The following is a 23,355-nucleotide window of genomic DNA, read 5'->3' as shown; positions in this document are numbered from 1 at the left end:
TGAAAGGTCATCGTGTGCCTTCAGAAGAACATTGCCTCTCTGTGGGTTCTCCCTCGAAAGCATAGCCATCATAGCCTCACCTCACTGGTGATCAAGTGAGGGAGACAGAGGGGGTCACACTTCAGAGGAGTTTCTGTTATTCTGTAAAAATTAAGTGATTGCCTTTTAATTAAAAAATAAAAAGCACCTTTTCCAAGCCTTAACATTCAACATCCTAGAGACAGACACCTAAGAAGTCAATTTTGGTTTCTGTGTGATCACAATAGTTGTTGCAGCAAAGTCTTTTGACAACATTTCCTATTTTTAAAAAATGATAATTCACTTAAGTTTTGCCTTTTTAACTAACATTACCGCTAGAGGAACATTTACAGTTTTGTTGTTGTTTTTGTTGTTATTTGGGGGTTTGGGGGGGCTTGTATTGTGACTAAATCTCAGTGTCTGAGATTTGACACTTTTTTTCCTTCCCACTGAAGCCATTGAAATATATTCACCCAGTTATTCACATCAGAGGTGTAAATGGATTTTCTGAAGGCTTTTTTAAGAGCCAATCAAAGCCAGTCACTTTGTGACTTGACTTCTTCAGGTGTTGCAATCAGAAAGCTTAGCACTCCATCCCAATTGCAAGGATGCTAAAACTATGTCTTGACCTTGAATCTGCAAGCAGAGGGGTAACATCTTTTGCTAGAAGTGCTCATCTACCACCTCTTTGATTTTATCCATTTACATAGGATTTACTGGGGAAGAGAAAAAAGACAATCAAATTGAGCCTTCTCTATACCCAAGAGAAAAGAATATGTTTGTCTGACTTTCCATCTCCTCGTGATTGTTGCTGTTACAGTTTACATTTTAGCTCACCCTTTTTACCATTGATTTTGTAAAAGCCTGACTTTAAAAAAATGTATCAACCATGTCACACAAAGGCTCAATTTGTTTCATGTCATCAAAAAGACATACTGAGTTTGAAGCTCCTCTCAGGTTTACTCTAAAAATACAACCCTGAGGAAATAGGGTAAGACTACAAAGATTTTATTTATACCATTCAGGCTTCCAGGCTGTGGAATCAGGGAGACAGAGATTGAATTCCCGGCATCACCTCTTCCTAGGTCACTCTATATCTCTGAGACGTAGTTTCCTTCTGTAGGAGATGGGGATAATAATAGTACCTACCCCATACGGTTTTTGTGAGAGTTCCATAAGATAACATTCATGAAGTTCTTAGCACATCATTGATGTGAGATAAGCACTCCAAAAATGTTGGCTATTAGTATTTTAACAATTATTGTAATGACTGTGCTAAAACTTAATGGTGTTCTTGTCACGATAAATGGCATTGTGGCTGACTCATTTCCTAATACAATTGAAAAACAGATTTCAGCACAGTATAACAATTCATTCTTAATTAATGAAATTGAATAAACATTTTTAAGAAAATAATGAGGAATCTTGAATCCAGAATTAGAAAACACAATCTATTTGCCAGGAAATTTTTAATATTTTAGGAACAAATATCATTAAATCTTTAGAAGAATTGCAAAGAAGCTATTGTGTTCAACTATACACTTGAAATATTCAGGCAGGAAAACCTGAAGATAATAGCGCTCTGCATTCCAAAATAGCATCATCTTTAAGAATTGGTTATCATCGGGGCGCGTGGGTGGCTCAGTGGGTTAAAGCCTCTGCCTTCGGCTCAGGTCATGGTCCCAGGGTCCTGGGATCGAGCCCTGTATCGGGCTCTCTGCTCAGCGGGGAACATGCTTCCTCCTCTCTCTCTGCCTGCCACTCTGCCTACTTGTGATCTCTGTCTGTCAAAAAAATAAAATCTTAAAAAAAAAAAAAAAAGAATTGGTTATCACCTTGAGAGCAAGATCATACAGCAGCTAATCACTATATATATGTCTGAAGCAGAACTCTGTCGGAAACTGTACTGATTGCTGAAACTTGACACCCAGGACCAGTGGCATAGTCACTGAAGTGAAGTTCTGGCTTTGGGGGTGGGCAAAGCAGAGTCAAATCCAGGTTTTGCCTTTGCCACTTATTTTCTGTATGGCTGTGGGCTGTTTGCTTAGCTTTTCTGAACCACTATTACCTCATCCATAAAATGGGCCTATGATGCAACCTACTACCTCCTTCAGTAGGGGAGGACCACATTTTAAGAATGTGCTACATGAAAGTGCTGAAGCAAAATGCCATTAATAGTCCTGTTATTATTACTAATACTTTTAGTATTCCACTGCAGCGAAGGAAAATTAGTGGTCACCAGGAAGAATGTGGGTCCCCATGTACTTATAAGGTGCCAGTGTGGCTTCACCTCCTCTGATATAAGACAAATGCCCTCTGAGTGTTGACGATGCTCAACATTCATCCTAGTTGAAAATTCTAATCCCATCACAGATACCGTACCTTGTTTCTCATGAGTGTAATTGGTGCTGTTGGTGTTTCACAATTAATATTAATTCAAGTTTCTACTTTCTTTTATCTGGATATGGGTGAATTGATAGATAACAAAGGTAAAACTGGTTAGCTTATACTCTAAGTCCAATTTTTTATCTGTATACGAAATTATTTACCGCCTTCTGTACCTTTACTTGATGTTCTTGAGGAGTTTGCCATTGTTGATCAGATCAACCTCAGACTCCCTCTTCTGGCCACAAGGTCCTTGGTGACCTGGTTTTTGATGCCTCCACTTCATATATTCTTCCCCGCCCTGCTCAACTTTGTATAGCTTTGTGAATTCCCTTCCCTCTTCCTGGAACATCCTTGTTTTCCTTTCTGCCAGATCAGTTTCCACTAATTCTTCTAATTAATGGAACAGTACCTGTCATATAAGTGGACTTTCAATAAAAGTTTAAGCAAATTGACTTGAAATCAGATAGCTCCCACATAGACTGAAATAGCCAGATATTTTCTTTTCCACATAGTCTTGTAAAGTTTGGAATTCTTTCTGAGGTCTAAGTATATTCCATGTCATTGAAGGAAAGACAGTAGCTCTTAAAATTACTTTGGCATTTTGCACATTTAGCTCTCCTAAAGGTGCTGACGAGAACCTGTTTCATAGACACCAATAGAGTTGATAAGCCATAATACATATTTTAATAAACAAATTAACACTTAAAATGTTGTATTCGTTATTGCTAGCTGCAAAAGTTTGCACAATAAAGAAGCATTTATTCTATTACTTAACTATAAAACAAACTCATCTATGAATCTTCATGTGTATATCACATGTGGTATATTGCCTAAGAAAGTCATAACAATGTTCATAAAAGGTAGCCCGCCCCACTTGGGCCACATCCAAAAGAATTAGTTACTGTAATGATGAAAAGATTTCATATAAATATCAAAAGGACTTTTTTCCAAATGTAATGAAGTGGTCCCAGACCTTAGATACTGGGCACAGTATAGTCTCTGTCTGTCTCTTTCTCTCACACACAATACATGTGCATGTGTGTGTATACACACACACACAAACACACGAACACACAGACTCTTTGGAATTTTAAAGTTCCAAGTGGAATTCATTAATAAAAATATAGAATGCTTTTTCTTGTATAAATCATAATGAAGCATTGAGAGATAAAGCAAGAACTAAAAGGGGCAAATAATCATCTGCAGCTCTAAAACTGAAACCTGTCATGTTAACTCCCAACTCAAACACCTAGTTTTAAAGATTTACCTTCAAGAAACCTAAAAGCTTGTATCCTGCCTCATTGACAACAGCCTCAAACTGTTTCCTGTCATTGCAGAAAACAAATCTTTTGCTCCTTTCTGCCTAGGGGAGGCAGAGGGACCGAGGTGGTCCTGTGTGGCTGAATTAGATGAAAGACTTGCCTTCCACCATGGAGACATGGAGTCTAATCAAGTGAAATGAGTTTTGAGATCCCAGCTCATTTCCTAGGGGAGATCGGTTCACATTACAAAATCACGACATCTCATTCATCACAACTGACGTGGTCTTTGCTCAGGAGAGGAACCCAACTGGGACTGAACCACCTGTCTTCTCTTGAAAGGGGGCACTTTATCCAAGTTAGAGTTGAAAGGCTTGGAGTGAGAAGGCTTGCCAGCTTCCCCCGACTGATACGTATCTACATGGAAAGCAACTTCCATTTTAAAAAGGGCAGACAAGTTTAAGGAAGATTTGGTGACGGTATGTTTAACGGCACCAAATACAAATAATTGTATAGAGATGCTAAGGCTTTATGGTAGGGAGAGCCAAGACTGGGGCTCCCTCATCTTTATCACCTAGATTTTATTAAACAGAGGTGAGAAGGATCAACATTTCCATGCATCAGAGTTTAAAATGGCAAAAAAAAGTGTCCTGCTTTCCAGGCTGATAAATGATCATCGTCTCTTTTATTTCTTTCAGGGCATCATTATAACACCCCTGCTACTGCTGCTTTTTGTGAGTATTTTGATGTTGTCTTTAATATCTTTTATTAAAAGCCATCTACAACCCTTTAGGAAAGGGCATTAGGATGAAATGGACATTTGAATCCTTTTGCACCACTTGGTGTCACATTTTGTTCTTCCAGTTGAACTGTACCAAATAATAACATGTTGACATAAAGGATCTCTGTGGTCTCATGATCCAAGGACGGCATCAGAGCCCAGTTACTAGGCTTCTGACTCCAGGGCTAAATCATTAATTATTGCAAATTAATGACCTGCGACATAGGTCACAGATATATGCTCTCTCTTTTCTCATTAGTAGAACCGAAGTGATTGCTAGTGACCCAGTTTTTGATAGAAAGAGCCAAGGACCAGAGGACCAGAGAAAACTTAGGTCCCAAGGCTTGTAGTAACTGGCTCTCTTACTCTGGGGAATGCTGCCTCAATTCTTCCATCTGTCAAATGGGAAGCAATAACACCTACCTAGGCTGTATGCCAGGGAAAATGAAATGCGCTTCAGACATAAAAAATGCCAGCCACTGGTTAACTAAACAAAAATTGTTCTGAGAATGAGAACTGATAATTAACTGTCTTATTTCTTTTGGCGATAAGCATATGAGAAATTAGATGAAAGATTGTAATAGAAATTAATGTTATCTCATGCTGAGAAAAGCATATGTAATCATGAATGATACCTAAAATATTTTATGAACTGTGCATTTTTCATATGCAACATTTCCCAAGTATAAATCACTCCACTCATCACTGAAATGGAGTTGGGGATCGTTTCTGGGTGTGAAATGTAGCTGTTTGACTAGCACTATTTGTCAGAGAATTAAAACTGTGGGGAAAATTTATTTAATTATAGTGTAATTACCCAAGTTGGAATTCAATTAGAGTAATAGTGTGAGGGACTTCATTTCTTACAAGCTGTGCAGGAAGTGGAGAGGGAGAGATGCCCTCCTAAGCAGTTAGATTCTGCATCTTTCATGAAAGACATTACCTTCAAGTAATAAACCTCAGCTTCCCCATCCCTTCTGAAATGCTGGCTCCATGCTGACAAGGTTAGGAGGAGTCAAATCATCAGATCACTTTGCTCAGCATAACAAACCTCATTAATTTGGATTCTACCAATTCAGAATTTGCAGTGAGTCACATTAATACTGAAGTGAATATTGATTTGCATTCACTTGGAAGAGAAGTCTTGGTATGTGCCCAACTGCTCACTCAATGTAAGGAGCTAGGATCACCCCTTGGTGTTCTTTCCGAGACCTTGGATCATGATTTCTGAGGGGGCAACCCTCAACAGGCACAGGATCCAGGCCAGTCTGAGGGCCCTCAGAAGACTAATGGAAAGCACCACGGTTATGTGGTGCAGGTTTTTTCCACTGCAGAAGAGTGTCGTCTCTTCCTGTAACTCTTTCAAGATGACTGGGGAGAAGCCACAGCTACAACTATGGGGCTGTGACCTAGGATAGCCCTTTGAGTATCTCAGAGTCTGGAATCTCTCGGACCCTGTTTTAGCTCATAACTACAGAACCAGATGAGTTCTTTTCTCCTTCTCCTGCCCATTTCCAGCCATAACAAGAAATGTTTCCAGCTCTTTAACATGATGACATCACACTGTTGCAAACTTTCTCCCACTCTTAGACACAGAGGCTAGTGAGCTTTAGTTGGTTCAACATTTTAAACAATAGATCTACAAAAATAGTGAAAGAGACCCCAAGACCCTCAACTTCAAAGTTTAATGCTTCCCCTCTGAGCTAACTCATTAGGCTGTCCCAATAGGTTCAATGACATCATCACACAGCATCAATAGATATGTCTGTGTAACATGACCTTACGTCACATGCATGGCATATAATACTTTTTGTCTGTTAGGGTTGTCATGTGTTTCACAAAGCAAGGTCATTCCTTAAACACTTGAATTACCAGGTTTCACTTTTGCACAGGACAAAAACCTGTGCAACTTAAATTAGAACACATCCCGCAAAAGCTGTAGTGTTTTCCTATCATCCTGGTTTGGATTGAATTGTGTACTCCCAAAAGATATGTTGAAGTTCTAACCCCTAGAACATCCGAATGTGACCTTATTTGAAAATAGGGTCATTGCAGATATAATTATTTAAGATGAAGTCATACTGGTGCAGGGTGGGCCCTAAATCCAATACTGGTGTCCTTACAAGAAGAGGTGTCAGACCCAGAGGGAGAATGGCAGGTCGTGATGAGACAGAGATTGGAGGAATGTGCAGACAAGCCAGGAACACGAAGGATTGCTGGATGGCTGATATCATGGCTGGAAGAGGCAAAAAGGGATTCTTCCCTACAGACTTCAGAGGGAGCCTGGCCTTGCTTGATTTCAGACTTATAGTTTCCAGAGCTATACAACAAATTTCTGTTGTTTTAAGCCCCCTAGTTTGTGGTATTTTGTTAGAGAAGCTGAGGAAACTAATACAACTGCAGAAAATTGAATTGTCTCTTTAAAATCATATCTTGAAAATGGAAATTTCCAAGTGTTCAGGTGCAATAGCTGGTAAAGGCCATTTTTACTGATGGAATCTCAGTTCTCTGTATTCTTTTTTTTTTTTTTTAAGATTTTATTTATTTATTTGACAGAGAGAAATCACAAGTAAGCAGAGAGGCAGGCAGAGAGAGAGGAGGAAGTAGGCTCCCTGCTGAGCAGAAAGCCCGATTTGGGGCTCGAACCCAGGACCTGGGATCATGACCTGAGCCGAAGGCAGCGGCTTAACCCACTGAGCCACCCAGGCGCCCCAGTTCTCTGTATTCTTGACCTCTCCTCAGAATGTCCCCCTTCACCCTCTTGCTCCAACTGAAACCTGTCCTCTGATTCATGTTTCTGCTACAGGTGTCTTTCATATCACTGAGCCTTGAAATGGGGTAAGGTGTCTCTCTAGCACCTCATTACTAATTCCAGATTATCTCCCATGCCTTCTACATAAAATATTTTCATTCCTTTGGAGGTTATGCCAATATATCTATATGTCCAGCTACCACTTCTTACTGTAATTATCAGTAGAACCCAGGGTCACTCTCTGAGTCCAAAAAATGTTAGCACTTCCCATTGTCTTTTTTTTAATAGTATGCTTAGATTAATTCTTGGTGTTTTTCAATTTTCACATAATTGATCCTCCTTATAGCCTGGCCTCTAAATTCTTGACCTCTTCTCCAGTAAGAATACCTTCCACTTCATCTCAGCCAATCACCCCTGTAGTCACACACACCTTTGACTTTATTACTGCCAATAACCGCATCCTTACATAATCCCCTTTTGAAATGTCTTCTCTTACCAACAGCTCCTATCTTTGTGACCTATTCCCCAAATTAAAAAGTCTTCAAACTTGCTAGACTGGTCAGTTTATTTACCTTACCACCTTAACAAAGCCTCTAACCTACTCTACCCTCACTCCCTTACCCTCACATCCCATCTTACCTAGCCTAGATCTCATGGTCTATCATTATAATTACTATATCACATATGCCATCAAGAACCTTACTGCTTCATATTTGCATGGTAAAGTGCCAATCCTGCTTAAACCCAACTCTGTACCTTCCTGCATGTGTACCTGAACGTGGGTGGAACACGCACTCGCATGCTGACTGGTCTCATTTGAAATTCATGACAACTAACTGTGTGCCTGGTGATCCTATTGCCTTCTCCTAATTAATCCTCATCCCTACTCTCCAGAGAATCATTTCATACCTTCTCCTTGTTTCTCAAATCTCTGATGCCTCTTCTTGTTTTTCATCTCATCCGATGCAGAAAGGAAATAGCCTATGAGGAAATTAGAAGCAATCAGAAATTTTATAAGATCCCACCTACCTGCATCTATATTCTTTGCCTTTTCTCCTGTTTCTATAGATAAACTGCCTTTGCCCTCCTCTAAGGCCAGTCCCTCCTGTTGTGTTATCTCTTATTGCCTACTTAACAATATGATTCACACAGATTTCCCCCTTTCTCCTATATTATCAAATTTTCTATATCTGCTGGATCATTTCTATTAACATATAAGTATTCTGTAATATTACACATCTTAAAAATTAACTCTCACCTTATCCCACCTTCTGTCCATTTCTGTCCACTGTTTTATAGCAAAATTACTCAAAAAAAGTTATTTAAACTTTCTCGTCACTCATTCAATAAGTATCGAGTTCTTCTTACATGCTAGGCACTTTCTTTCAAGGATATAGCAATGAGAAAAAAGATACATCTTTGCTCTTGTCGAGGTTATATACTTGTAGAAAGAAACAGCCAATAAATAAGTGAAAATATAATGTGTAAGATAAGTGATACATACTGAAAAGAAAAATAAAGTGAGGAGGAGAATAAGAAGTGCCAGAATGGGTTGGGTGAATTACTGTTTTAAATAGAGTAGTCAAGGGTGGGACTTACTGAGAAAATGATATTTGGGAAAGGCCTAGAGGAGATGAGGGAGCCTTTGATGCCTTCTGATGGTAGAGTGCTCCAGCTGGAAGGAATAGAAAGTGGAAAAGACCTGAGAGTGTGCATGGTGTCCTAAGGAATAGTGAGCAAGCCAGTATGGCTAGAATGCAGTGAGCAAGGAGGAGAGTAGATGGAGATGAAGTCAGGGTCATAGCAGGCACCAAATGATGCAGGACCTTTCAGTCTTTGTTAAGGACTTTAAATTTTAATTTGAGAGAGACAGGAAACCATTAAAAGAGTTTTGATAAGAGAATGGCTTGTTCTGGCATATCTTCCTAATAGATGATTCTGGATGCTGGGTTGAGAATAGATTGTCAGGAGCTAATGACAGAGACAGGAAGAGCAATTAGAAAACTAGTACTGTATCCTGGCAAGAGATGGTTTAGCTTGGACCAAGGTGGTTGAGTAAATCTGGCGGAAAGTAGTTGGAAGTGGAACTTGAAAGAACTGAAAGGTTGAATAAAGGTTATGAAGGAACAGAAGAGTCAAGGATGATGAAGTCGGTGCAACTGGAAGGATGGAGTTACCACTTACTAAATAGAGAAGACTGCAAGGTTGAACAGGTTAAAGGAACTTACAAGGAGCTCAGTATTGCACATATTTGGATAAAGATGTCTTTGAGACATCCAAGTAAAGAAGTCGAGTAAGCCGTTGACTGTTTGAGCCTGGAATTCAGAGGAGAGGTCTGGATAAGAGATACACATTTGGGAGAGCTCAGCATTGAAATGGATTTGAAATTAGACAGAATGAGATTACCAAGAGAGTAGAGAAGGAAAGATATCAGTGGACTACCTTCTGGGGGCATCCTACTAGAAGTCCTAGCAACAACCATCAGACAACAAAAAGAAATAAAAGGTATTCAAATTGGCAAAGAAGAAGTCAAACTCTCTTTCTTTGCAGATAACATGATACTTTATATGGAAAACCCAAAAGATTCCACCCCCAAACTACTAGAACTCATACAGCAATTCAGTAATGTGGCAGGATACAAAATCAATGTACAGGAATCAGTTGCTTTCTTATACACTAACAATGAAAATATAGAAAGGGAAATTAGAGAATTGATTCCATTTACTATTGCACCAAGAACCATAAGATACCTGGGAATAAACCGAACCAAAGAGGTAAAGGATCTGTACTTGAGGAACTACAGAACACTCGTGAAAGAAATTGAAGAAGACACAAAAAGATGGAAGAGCATTCCATGCTCATGGATCAGAAGAATAAATATTGTTAAAATGTGTATACTGCCTAGAGCAATCTATAGTTTCAATGTAATATATACTTTCATCCCGATCAAAATTGCACCAGCATTTTTCAAAGAGCTGGAACAAACAATCCTAAAATTTGTATGGAACCAGAAAAGACCCCAAATTGCTAAGGAAGTATTGGAAAAGAAAAACAAAACTGGGGGCATTATGTTGCCTGATTTCAAGCTTTACTACAAGGCTGTGATCACCAAGACAGCATGGTACTGGCACAAAAACAGACACATAGACCAGTGGAACAGAATAGAGAGCCCAGATATGGACCCTCAACCCTATGGTCAAATAATCTTTGACAAAGCAGGAAAAAAAATACAGTGGACAAAAGACAGTCTCTTCAATAAACGGTGCTGGGAAAATTGGACAGCTATGTATAAAAAATTGAAACTCAACCACTCTCTTACACCATACACAAAGATAAATTCAAAATGGATAAAAGACATCAACATAAGGCAGGAATCTATCAAAATCCTAGAGGAGAACATAGGCAGTAAACTCTTTGACATCGGCCACACCAAATTCTTTCCAGACATGTCTCCAAAGGCAAAGAAGACAAAAGCAAAAATGAATTTTGGGGACTTCATCAAGATCAAAAGCTTCTGCACAGCAAAGGAAACAGTCATCAAAACAAAGAGGCAACCCACGGAATGGGAGAAGATATTCGCAAATGACACTACAGACAAAGGGCTGATATCCAAGATCTATAAAGAACGCCTCAAACTCAGCACACACAAAACAGATAATCATGTCAAAAAATGGGCTGAAGACATGAACAGACACTTCTCCAAAGAACACCTATAAATGGCTAACAGACACATGGTAAAATGTTCATCTTCATTAGCAATCAGGGAGAGTCAAATCAAAACCACATTGAGATACCACCTTACACCAGTTAGAATGGCCAAAATCAACAAGACAGTAAACAACAAGTGTTGGAGAGAATGTGGAGAAAGGGGAACCCTCTTCCACTGTTGGTGGGAATGCAAGTTGGTGCAGCCACTTTGGAAAACAGTGTAGAGATTCCTTAAGAAATTAAAAGTAGAGCTACCCTATGACCCTGCAATTGCACTACTGGGTATTTACCCCAAAGATACAGATGCAGTGAAGAGAAGGGCCATCTGCCCCCCAATGTTCATAGCAGCAATGTCTGCAGTCGCCAAACTGTGGTAAGAACCAAGATGCCCTTCAACAGATGAATGGATAAAGAAGACATGGTCCATGTATACAATGGAATATTATGCCTCCATCAGAAAGGATGAATACCCAACTTTTGTATCAACATGGATGGGACTGGAAGAGATTATGCTGAGTGAAATAAGTCAAGCAGAGAGAGTCAATTATCATATGGTTTCACTTACTTGTGTATCATAAAGAATAACATGGAGGACGTTGGGAGTTGGAGAGGAGAAGTGAGTTGGGGGAAATCGGAGGGGGAGACAAACCACGAGAGACTGTGGACTCTGAGAAACAAACTGAGGGTTTTGGAGGGGAGGGTGGTGGGGGGTTGGGTGAGCCTGGTGGTGGGTATTAAGGAGGGCCTGTATTGCATGGAGCATTGGATGTGGTGCATAAACAATGAGTTTTGGAACACTGAAAAAAAATTAAATTTTTTTAAAAAGTCAGCAAAGACTAGATTTCTACTAGACAAGGATTTCTACTTTGCTTAGGAAGAACACCAAAAGGTTTTAGTGTCCTAGAAGCTACTAGAGAATGTGTTTCAAAAAGGGGAGAGTGATCAACTACTTCAAATGGTGGTAATAGTTCAGATAAAATGAGAATCAACTGGTTTTAACAAGATGGAGGTCAGTGGGGACCCCAGCAGGAGCTATTTCAGCAGAGTTGTGGAGGTAAATACCTAAAGTCAGTTCAAGAATGAATGAAAAAGAGTTAAAGACAGTGATAATCACTAACTCTTTTGAGGCATTCTGTTATAAAGTATGCAGAAAATGGGACAGAATGAAGTTAATGTAGGACTTATTTTTAAGTTGGGAAAATTACTAGGATATTTGTATTGACACATTAATTCAGTTAGAGAAGAAACAATTCATACAGAAGAAAAAAAAAAGAACGGAAAATTTGTGGACCCATGTCTTTGAATAGGAGAAAGAAGGTGAGTTGTAGTGCAGAAAGGGAGAGTATGACCTCCTAAGCACAGATAGTTCATCCATAGTAATAGGAGGGAATTCATGGGATAATGGCAAAGATACAAGTAAATTGGTTTGTGTAACTATAGGAGTCTCTTATGATTGTTTGTATTTTCCCAGTGAAATGGCAAGTGAAGTTAGGCATGGAGGACAAAAAAAAAGGCAAGATGGTTTTGGAGGTTTGATGAGAGAGGAAAAGATATGAAATAGTTCTACGGGAGAGTGAATGGAATGGGCAAAGATACTTGGATGCTCTGGTAGCACTAAGAACCATCCTGAGTCTTTACACTTGGCATTGGCTCAACCTGGATTTTCCACTCAGATATCCACGTGGCTCTGTCCTTCACTTTCATCTCTGGTCTCCAATCAAATGCCATTTTAGGAGAGAATCCTTTCCTTACTACTTCATGTAGAACAATATACCCTGTCTCCACCAGTCTCTCCCCACCTATCATCCTTCATCATTCTTTTAGCATTTATTATCACATGACATCTTCATCATTTGTTAACCAGTTTATTATCTATCTTCCTAACCAGAACATAAGCATCACAGAAAAGCAGGGATTTTATCTGTTCTGGTCACTGCTGTAACCCCAGTGCCCAAAATAGTGCCGATCCATGGAAGCCACTCAAACACATTTTTTTAATGGATGGCTGGTAAAGGAAAATGTTTCTATACTCACAGCACTTCTGACACCAAATGTGTGCAGTTTCCAAGCCAAGTAATTCTCCAGTGTTCTGTGGATACCAAGCGAGTATCCTGCAGTTTTGACACTGCACAGAGTTAGCACAGACCCCCACAGGTAAAGGGCTCACTCCCACAAGACTGCCCCCCACTTCCAGAACCAATGGCAAGTAGTGGGTCTCCAAGATACTCACACTTCTGTCTGACTTGGCTTCAGGGGATCCCATGACCCCCTCCCCAGGTTTGATAATTTGCTATTATTATGGCTCACAGAACCCAGGGAAACATTTACCTGCTACTGCCAGTTTATTTTACATGATATTATACCTGGAGTCCCGGAGTCAAGCCCTGCCAGTTTATTTTACATGATATTATACCTGGAGTCCCGGAGTCAAGCCCCGCATTGGGCTCCTGCTCAGTGGGGAGTCTGCCTCTCCCTCCTCCCCTCCCCCTGGCTCATGTCCGTTATCTCTCTCTCTCAGATAAATAAATAAAAATCTTAAAAAAAAAAAGTATACAAATGAGAAGGCAGATGCAGAGGTACATAGGGCAAGGTTTAGAAGGGTCCCAAGTGCAGGATCTTATGTCCCCATGGAGTTTGGGGGTGTACTAACCACATGCATATGGATGCGTTCACCAATCCAGGAACTCTCCAAACCCTCTGTGCTGGGAACTGGGACAAAACCCAAATATTATAGTAAAAGATGCTCCTATCACCCCTGTGACTCAGGATGTTACATGGTTTTGGAAGCTCTATGCTAGGATGAAGACCAAATATATAACATTTCTTACTGTACCACATCTCAGATGGACAGATGAATGAATGCATCTGTCCCAAGAGTCGGGTTAGGCCTGCTTTTAAGACTGGTATTTCCTGGTTACATACTCTACCTTTAGGCATTCATTCCTTTATTATAAAGCCATCTTGAAGGCCCTGGCTTCCCTTTCCCTCACAGTCTGTGTGTAGAGAGATAGCATGGTATGGTGAGAGGCATAGAAATGTGGCTCAGTCTGTAGCCAGATTGTTGTGTAACAGTGGGTTTTCCTTAATCCTTCTCGGCTTCAGTTTTTTCCTCTGTAAAATGAGGATTACGATAAGATGAAGTGAGTTAATTTATGTGAAAACGTGCTGTAAGTTATAAAGAACCATGCAACTGCTAATTATTTACATTTGATGCTTTAGAGAGGAAAATAGACAATAATTCCAGGAAGGAGGTCAAGATTCTGCAGAAATGCTTACCTGAGATGCAGCAACAGTCCAACTAGCCCAGACCTTAATGGTGGGCTGAGCCTTAAAACTTAACCTTTAAGATTCTACAATGATTTATAGTCTAGAATCTTATAATCTACATATAAATAAGTCCAATGTTTACCATGGCTGATCGTGAGAGCAGTAAAACTTTTCCTGAAATATCACCATTTGCTCCTAAGATTTAAAGTGCTTTTACATATACTACCTTGGTTTTCTTGATAATACACTGCTGATATTGGCAGGACTGGAAATTATTGTCTTTAATTTATCAGTAGCTATACACCGGTCCATGGAGTTCTATTGTAAGGATAAATTAAGCCTTCACCAGCTTTTAAAATTGCAGTTGTCATCCATTCCTTGGAATTCCATGTTAATTTTCCTTACAAAGCAATGTGCCAAGTGGTAAGCATCCACTAGATTTGAAGTTCTGCCAGACCAGGAACCAGGCATGCCTTATTCATTACCTTATCTCCAATGCCAAATATTCAATAAATGTTTGTTGGAAGGAGGGGAATAGAAGGGTGGGTGAGTAGTGAGTGGTTAGAGTGGTTCAGATGATAAGTGAATGGATAGAAGGTTAGGGTCTCAGCCTGGTGCATAAAATTTTACCTCATATTTGCTATGAGAAAGAATTTACAGTTTTTTTTTCAATAATATTAAGTAAAACATCCATTCTTTTATTCAGTGTTTTAATGCCTACTGTGCACGGTGAATATTATAGAGATCAATCTGACATTGATCCTTCTCTCAGAGAATTTATGGTTTAATAGAGAAAATAGAATACATTCATAGATAATTAAAATCTAAGCCAGAAATTGTTAAGTATCACAAGTATCAAAATATTTCAAAGGAGATTGCTAAAATAGAAAACATTTCATTTAATAGAAGAAGTGGGGGGGCAGTTACAGAGAATGTTGTACTGAAAGGAAACTTAATTTGAGGAAAAAGAGAAGGTTAGATGGAAACTTCTGATGTTTCTCAAAGGATCTCCTGCTTACTTCAGATTTTTTCATATGCATGGCTCTGATTCTGTTACGTCTAACATCACTTCAAAACTTTCCATGTGTTTCCTTTCCTTTGATATGGTTGTTTACCAGCCATTATTACAGTCTTTGTGCAGCAGCCAATGATAGAGAACACTGAGGGAGAGAGATTTTAGAGCTGGAACTCGAGTGGAGTGTGGTAGTTAAGGTGAAGAGGCCAGAGGCCAGAGCCCTGAGTTCATCGTGTAGGTGGTGAGGTCAGCCTGTCAGGTTTGAAATCTGAGTCAACCGCCCTGGGAAGGTCAATGGGGCAGAGTGAAGCTCCCACTTCTGTGGACTCCAGCTCGCCTGAAGCCTCCTTAGCTGCCACCCCACAGCATCTAACCAACCCCATCTTTCTCTTGCTTACTCTGAGGAATGAAAGGAAACAATGTGAACTTCTTTTTCACTCCTCTGAGAGTTAAGACAAAGGGCGGACATAACCATCTTCATACCATAGAATAGGTCCGTCTAATTCAATGCAATTGTGATCTAAAGAAACCATATATTAGAGACCATGTTCATGGTCTCAATTTCCATAATTCTATAGACCACCGATGTCTTTAAATAAGTTTATGTTTGGCAGGGGAAGGTTAGGAACACTTCGAGCTTGTGCCATTAAGAGGACTGATCAAGGCCTCATTCACTTCCACCCCAGCCATAAAGGTCATTGAACATCAAGGCCTCTGGAAACATGCAGAGCCCAAACTGAGACCACTGCTGTAAGTCATGTCCTCAGAGTCATAGATCAGACCATCTTCATACACGGGGATGGTCACATCAGTATCTTAGGATATTTGATAAACATTCACCCACACACTTAGCTGTTCAGTAGCAGGTAAGCACCCCTGAAGTAAGTGGGAGCACTGCTAGCTCTGACGTGATATGACTCGATTTCTTAGGAAGCCAGCCTCTCTTCAAGCAGGTATTTATAAGGCATTATGATAATTAGACATATACACACACACATACAAACCCGGATGTACACTCACATGCATGCACAGCAGGCTGTTTCTGAGCTAACTCTGTGTTCCACTGATGTGACTCTCTCTTCTGATACTTTCCATTTCAGTGGTTCTTAAACTCAGTAGGCTCGAATTCCCACCACACTGTCTAAGAAACCTTGTTTTTTAGGGAGGAGAGGGGGAAGCAGGAGGAAAGAGAATAATTCTTATCAAGTGGCTATAAAATATACTTCACACGTAATCCCATGACTCCCTTTAGACATATTATCCTCATCTTGTATGAGAAAACTTAGACTCAAAGAGGTTTTGTAACTCATCAGAGGCTACGCAAGTAGTAAAGAACACAAGGGACTGTCAGCCAGGCTCTGTGTCCCCTTGAATGTTCCTTTCCAAGTTAAGCTTTCAAAGCAAGGCTCTAAGGAGAAAGTTTATTTTAAGACAGACTGCCAGCTCTCGGTTATTATTTCTTGACCATGGATATTGTAGGTAACATAGGAAAGACAAAAAAGAAGGCATAATTATCATCTTGAAGAAACTTAAGGCTTATTTGGGTAAACAAGAACAAAGAACACGGGAGAAATTTAGAGGAAAAAATTCACTGCTAACCTACACGGTTCAGACTACATGGTTCAAGAGTTCATGTTAGAGAGAGAGCCAGGGTAGGGGAGACAGATCAGTGACAGCTTTCAAGGCTACAATCATCATTAGTTTCCCTAGTAATTGGCCATCTGTGATAGAAAATTATTGCAGTTTTAGTCCCATCAATATAAACAGAAACAAATGAATACAGCCATTAGTGTCATGTATAATACTCTGATTATTTTTTGTAATATGTTCCCAATGATGGTTGCATAATTGATGGTCACAGACGTGTGTGATGTACAAAGTGATAAAACAGAAAGCACTTAAAGAGAAACTAGCCATTTGCTTCACACTGAACCAGTCTCCACCTTGTGCCCAAGAGTGTCCCTAAAGCCAGTGAAGACAAACCTCCTCTTGAACTTGAGAGTAGCTTATCTTTGTGCTCAGAAATCGTTCTCACACAGAGAGAATTTTGTAAAGCAAAATAATCTGTGGAGTCTTTTGCAAATGCTCATGCCAAGGACTCCTCCTAGATCTCACTGAACCATGATGGGTGAGGGGGAGCACCTCATAAACCATTTTCGAGTGCTCCGGAGGTAACATTGATAAACCCCTTTTCCCTTTCCAGGATCACTGACCCAGAGAGGCCAACGCCTCTGCTGGTCTGGGACTTAACTGAAGGGACACAGTAACACTGGAGGAAAGCCAGGCTTTTCCTTTAGCTCTTGCTTCTCTCCTCAGCACCAGCTGCTGCTGCTCCTGGTGCTCCCTGAGCGGGTGGGGTCTGGCCAGACTGAAAAGGACACTACATCCCTATGCCGCTCTTATCCTTTGGTCCCCAGGCTTAGAGAACTCTTCTGGGGGAACTTGAATATTTGCTCCACTTAAGGGACTGTTTGGCAATGGTAGGCTCTTTGGTTCCTGAACCAAACAGATTGACAAGACCAAATTCTGTGGTCAGGGCATCAGGAGCAAGGGTTGTTCCCACGTGCCTCTGAGTATCTCTCTCTCCAGCCCTCCATGTCCCGGAAGCCCGTCTCTCCACAGGTTTTCTTTTTGGGTTAGGATAAACCATTTTCCAGTTCTTTCAGGCACATTTTACTAAATAACCTGTGTGGTTTGAGTAACCAGAATTTATAATTGCATACAGTTTCCATCAGTTAATGGAAGGTAATCCTGTGTTTTAAATTAGCATATCACAAAAGGAAAAATTTTACATAATTTTTTACCTTTAAAAATTATCAAAAGCCTATTTTTTCTTTATCTCTCAAAGAAAGAAAAATACCATGTATCTCTATATAAAAAGGCTCATTTCCTCTACTAAATATATATACCTTCCATACACTAACCCAATTTTAGCTTCATGCATGTGGCTGAATTGGTATGGGTATTTAACAATCATATTTTAATTTTGATAGAAATCATTGTCATCTTTACATTGAGCCTGCCAGCTGGTATACATTGAAGTCATTGATTTTGTGTGAGTAATCAGTGCAGTTTGCATGATTCCCTGCAAGAGAAGGGGCAGCAGGAATGAAAGAAAAGCTGAACTGTAGTTTCTAGGGAAGGATGAAACTCTAGAAGGATTTGGGGGACTGAGGCCTGGGGACACTCTCCCTTATTCTGTCTGAATGCTTGTCTTTGCGATAGGAAGGAGACAGGTATTTATGTGTGTGTCTGTGTACGGAGACAAGAAAGTTTGAGCCAATAGGAAGCGAGCTCCCTCCTTTTCCCCCTCCCCAGGGTGGGCTCTGAGGGCCAGAGCGGAGGGTGGAAATTGGGCAGGATGTGAACAAATCCTGCTCGTTATCTGAAGCGGCTTCTTCCTGATTTTCTCACAGAAGAGATTTACCATTCATCATTCTACAGTATAAACTGTAAATATCTGTTCTTATATTTTCCCTGAATGTGGCACTAATGAAAGCAAAGACCAATCACCAAGGATAAATTATTTAATACAATAATGTCTTAATAGCTGAGAAGAGACACGAATAGTAGAGACGCCTGTGGCTAATGGATTTCCCTGGTAGGAGATAAAAGGCTGATTACACAGCAGAGCAAGTGAAGACCTGGTGCATTAATGACAATTTATAGGTCAGCTCACTTACAGAAGTGATTTAAAACACACCATCTGTTTTCTAACTGTAGGTTGATAACTATGATTTTACAGGCAGTCAGCGTCTCCATCAAGAATTGTTACTTATTTGTCTTTCTGAGTCTTGGTTGGCCCCATAATATTGTACCCACTAGACCCCCAGATTCTTTCCAAATCAAGTAGTTTCTAAATTGAATGGATTGATAACAGTCAATCCTGCTTCCATTCAGCCTTTGTCTGCCAGCTTAGAAAATTATTTTTAATTTTCTAACTATGCCCTATGACATCCATTGTGTGTACTGGATGAAGTCTTTCTGATGCGTTTACTCTGGTGCTAGCTAGGTATCATCCTTGACAGAGTAGAGAAGATAGTCACTCAAATAGTTCAGTGAGTTTTGTGCTCAAATCTGGAAACCTAATTGAGAAAGGCTGCATCATCAACTACTACTTACCAAATTTCTCCCCACCCCTCCTTTTGCTTTCTCCTCCCTCTTCTTGCTTCTGCCTGCCCTCCAGTTCCCCACCTTCATGCAGGCACCACACACACGGGCACACACATACACTCCCTCTCTTGCTCTCACATAGGCAAGAAAGGGGGAGCCCAGCTTTGGCTTCCACTCTGCCCCCTTCCCCATTTCATTCTTCTGTACCTTTTGTAATTAATATGCAGTAGAGTGTAAGAATTAAGTATGAGGGCTGTGAAGTGACACTTCCAGGTTTAGATCCTGGCTCTGTCACTCTCTAGCTAATGACCTTGTCTAGCAGTTCTCATATATGAAACACAGGTGCTAGTAAGACCTACCTGGAGGAGTTGCTGTGAGGGTTAAATTTTCTGACACACATGAATCTTTTATTTTTATTTATTTATTTTTTATTTTTTTGAAGATTTTATTTATTTATTTGACAGACAGAGAGCACAAGTAGGCAGAGAGGCAGGTAGAGAGAGAGGGGTGTGGCAGGTTCCCTGCTGAGCAGAGAGCCCGATGCAGGGCTCGATCCCAGGACCTGGGATCATGACCTGAACCGAAGGCAGAGGACTCAACCCACTGAGCCACTCAGGCGCCCCACATCAAGCTTTTAGAGCAGTGTCTGGCACATAGAGAGTACTCAAAAAAAGTTGTCATTATTGTAATTACAGGACATGGTTGGGAGGCCAGGCAACTGATCCTTTCCTAGGGTCTGTAAATTAAGTAGGGCTTGGTAACTTACTTGTGAGTTGGAAGGATGGAAAGAAAAGAAAACATTGTCAGTCCTCTTTTTCTACCTGTGTATGGTAGGCATTCGTCAACTGAACTCACATTTGTTGTTGAACACCTACGATGTACTAGATGAGTGATTCTCAAGGGGTGACCCCGAGCCCAGCAGCATCAGCATCCATGGAGCCATATTCGAGTGAACACTCTCAACATCCTCCCCATCCCTCTCTCAAGGTGGGGCCAAGAAATCTGTTTTAAGAAGCCCTGCAGGTGTTTCTGGTGTGCTACAGTGAGAACCACTGCCCTAGATGTAAAATGTAGGCAGTATGCTGGGTCCCGGGAATATAAACATGGATAAGATACCTGTCCCTGACCTTCTGGAACATACAGTTTACTGAGAGACAGATTTGTACACAGGAGCAACCAAAGACCCTGAGGGGAACGATAGAAATGCAGAGCCACAAAAGAAACCAAGTCTGCAACTCAAGAGGAGGGTTTGGAAAGAATTTCTAAAGTGGTTATTGAACTAACTCTTAGACAAAGACTAGAACTCTTCCAGTTACAAGTGGGGGGAAGGTGTTCTATGGAAAGGAACTCGGTGGTGGGTGGACATGCATACACGCCTCAACTTTTTTTTTTAATATTTAAAAAGAATTTTTTTATGAGACAGAGAGAGAACTCAAGCAGGGGGAAGAGGAGCAGAGGGGGAGAAAGAGAACCCCAAGCAGGCTCCACGCTCAGCATAGAGCCCAACACGGGTCAGTCTCACAACTCTGAGATCATGACCTGAGCTGAAATCAAGAGTTAGATGCTTAACCTACTGAGCCACCCAAGTGCCCCTACACCTCAACTTTTAAAAAGCAACTCCTGGAGAGGAGGGGTTTTGTGTTGTGTTCACTCTTGGATTCCCAATCCCTAAAACATGCTTCTGGCTCACAGGAGGCACCAGTAACTATTTGAATGATTAAATACAAAGGTCCTAAACCACATATTTTTCACTAAAACATTTCTTCTCAACATGATATTAAAACAAATAAACAAACCTGATTGTGAGTTCTGTGCTTTAAAGCATCATATTCCTAAAGGAAATTAGCCAGTGACCAGATTGTTCATTTAACACAGTGTATCTTATAATACGGGTTGGCAGTATGAGACTATCCCCTTTAAATCTGCTAGGGTAGCTCCATGAAGCCCAGAGCCCTAGCCTGATACATACTTATCCCGAACCTGCAACTCTATCCAAAGTTATAAATTATGGATGCTTCTTATAAACACACTGGTCTTTACAACAGAAACCCTGGCAGGGTCTTCATTAAAATGTGAGGAACCAAATATCCCAGGCAGCATATTTCCTTCTGCTTTAGTTAAAATCAACTCTGCATACAAAATGATCGGTCTGCTACTTTCCTGGTCATGTTCTCATATGTTACCCTATGCCAGATGCTCGCTCTTCTTTCTTCCGGATGCCAAAGTGTACTTCATAGCGTCAGGCACTTCCCCAAGGGTATCTCTGCATCTTCACACTGACCACAGCGACAGGTCTGGTTGTCAATTCAAAAGAAAGGACTTATGCCAAATTAGACATCAGAATTGAGATTTCCTTCCTTTCAGACCCACTTCTAAGGGAGTCATCCTATGGGATTTTCTCCCCAGCATCACTGTGTACCTAGTCTGGCTTCATGTACGCTGTTAATTACATCCCTGGCCAGCTTGCTCTGGCCTCTGATCTGACAAAGCGGGGGGTTTCTCTAACCTGCATTCCTAATCGAGTGGACCAGAGATCATAGGTATTTTAGAAGACAAAGGGACTTTGGAGATCACTTCTAGGAACACAAGCCTTCTAAACACTGAATACCCAATAAAATAAGATAAAAACAGAAAGAGAGGCAAACTATAAGAGACTCTTAATTCTAGGGAACAAAGTGAGGGTTGCTAGAGGGGAGGTGATGGGGAGGTGGCATAATTGGGTGATGGGCATCAAGGAGGGCACGTGATGTAATGAGCACTGTGTGTTATACCCAACTGATGAATCACGGAATTCTACCCCTGAAACTAATAATGCACTATGTGTTAACTAAATTAAATTTAAATAAAAAAATTTTAAAAATTGAACATGCAGTTGGTCTATTGTGTGGTGGATGGAGAAGTTAAAATAGATAAAAAGTTTTAAAACCAAAGTTGACATGAATTCTCCTTTACCTCTCTTATCCCCAAATGCAGTCTTTTAGATAGAGTTGGGATTAAAAATAACCCCCAAATTAACTTAATTTATGATGTTTTAACTTTTCTCTCTATCTGATTTCTGGGGTAACTGCTCTTCAACAATACTTTCTAGTTAAACCACCAAGCCTTCCAGTATAGGAGAACTATGATCACAGAGTAAATTTGGCTGACGAGTTGCTTGAATATGTTTGAGAAGCAACATATTCTTCTGAATGGGACTCCAAATCTCTTGCAGAGTTAGGATTCTGTTCAGTTTTAGGTCTTCCCCTCCAGAGCAGCTTTAAGGAGCTAAGGAGAACTAAGGAGGAGAACTAAGGAGAACTAAGGAGCTAAGGAGGAGAACTGAGGGCAGAGAACACATATAGCCACCCTCACTCAGTTTCTTACACATGCGCACACATGTGCACACACATGCATCCTTTTACACGTGGTTCTTGTCTTATTTAAGGGCCCTTTGTTTCTAGGTGCATATTGGAATTGTGTTGCTATGATAAACAATTTGTGAAAAAAAATAATGCGGGGACCTGGGTGGCTCATTGAGTTAAAACCTCTGCCTTCAGCTCAGGTCATGATCTCAGGGTCCTGGGATCGAGCCCCGCATCGGGCTCTCTGCTCAGCGGGGAGCCTGCTTCCCTTCCTCTCTCTCTCTGCCTGCCTCTCTGCCTACTTGTGATCTCTATCTGTCAAATGAATAAATAAAATCTTTAAAAAAAAAAGAGTAGATCTTAAATATTAAAAAAATAATGCTAAGTGACTGTATAACGTCACCTGAATATAAGGGATTTTTTTTCAATATTTTATTTATCTGTGAGAGAGAGCACAAGCGGGGGGTGGGGGCAGAGGGAGAGGGAGAAGCAGACTCCCGACTGAGCAGGGATCCCAATGTGGGGCTCAATCCCCGGACCCTGGAATCACAACTGAGCAACCCAAGCACCCCTAAGAGGTTTTCAAAAGAAACCTCTTTTTTCAGTTTCATATCTTTGTAACTTCAGAAGAAAATAGGGATATGATTTTGAATAAGAGTTTGGCACTTTTTAGCACCTTATATTTACAAATTACTTCATTTGTTCATTGTGCA

General features: G+C 40.5%; 1 protein-coding gene across 2 annotated transcripts in view; it reads left to right on the top strand.

The window, feature by feature from the left end:
* The window catches only part of SLC10A7 (solute carrier family 10 member 7), a 253,644-nt gene that overhangs the window by 178,843 nt on the left and 51,446 nt on the right, over positions 1-23,355 (top strand). For both annotated transcript variants that reach the window (XM_047717579.1, XM_047717580.1), the window contains exon 6: positions 4,364-4,399. In XM_047717579.1, coding sequence (XP_047573535.1) covers positions 4,364-4,399 — 36 coding nt within the window. The remainder of the gene's footprint in view (positions 1-4,363; positions 4,400-23,355) is intronic.

This window comes from Lutra lutra, chromosome 2, assembly GCF_902655055.1.
Source record: "Lutra lutra chromosome 2, mLutLut1.2, whole genome shotgun sequence".
Taxonomy (NCBI): domain Eukaryota; kingdom Metazoa; phylum Chordata; class Mammalia; order Carnivora; family Mustelidae; genus Lutra; species Lutra lutra.
The sequence above is the reverse complement of the archived record's forward strand: the minus strand, read 5'-3'. Positions and strand labels throughout refer to the sequence as shown.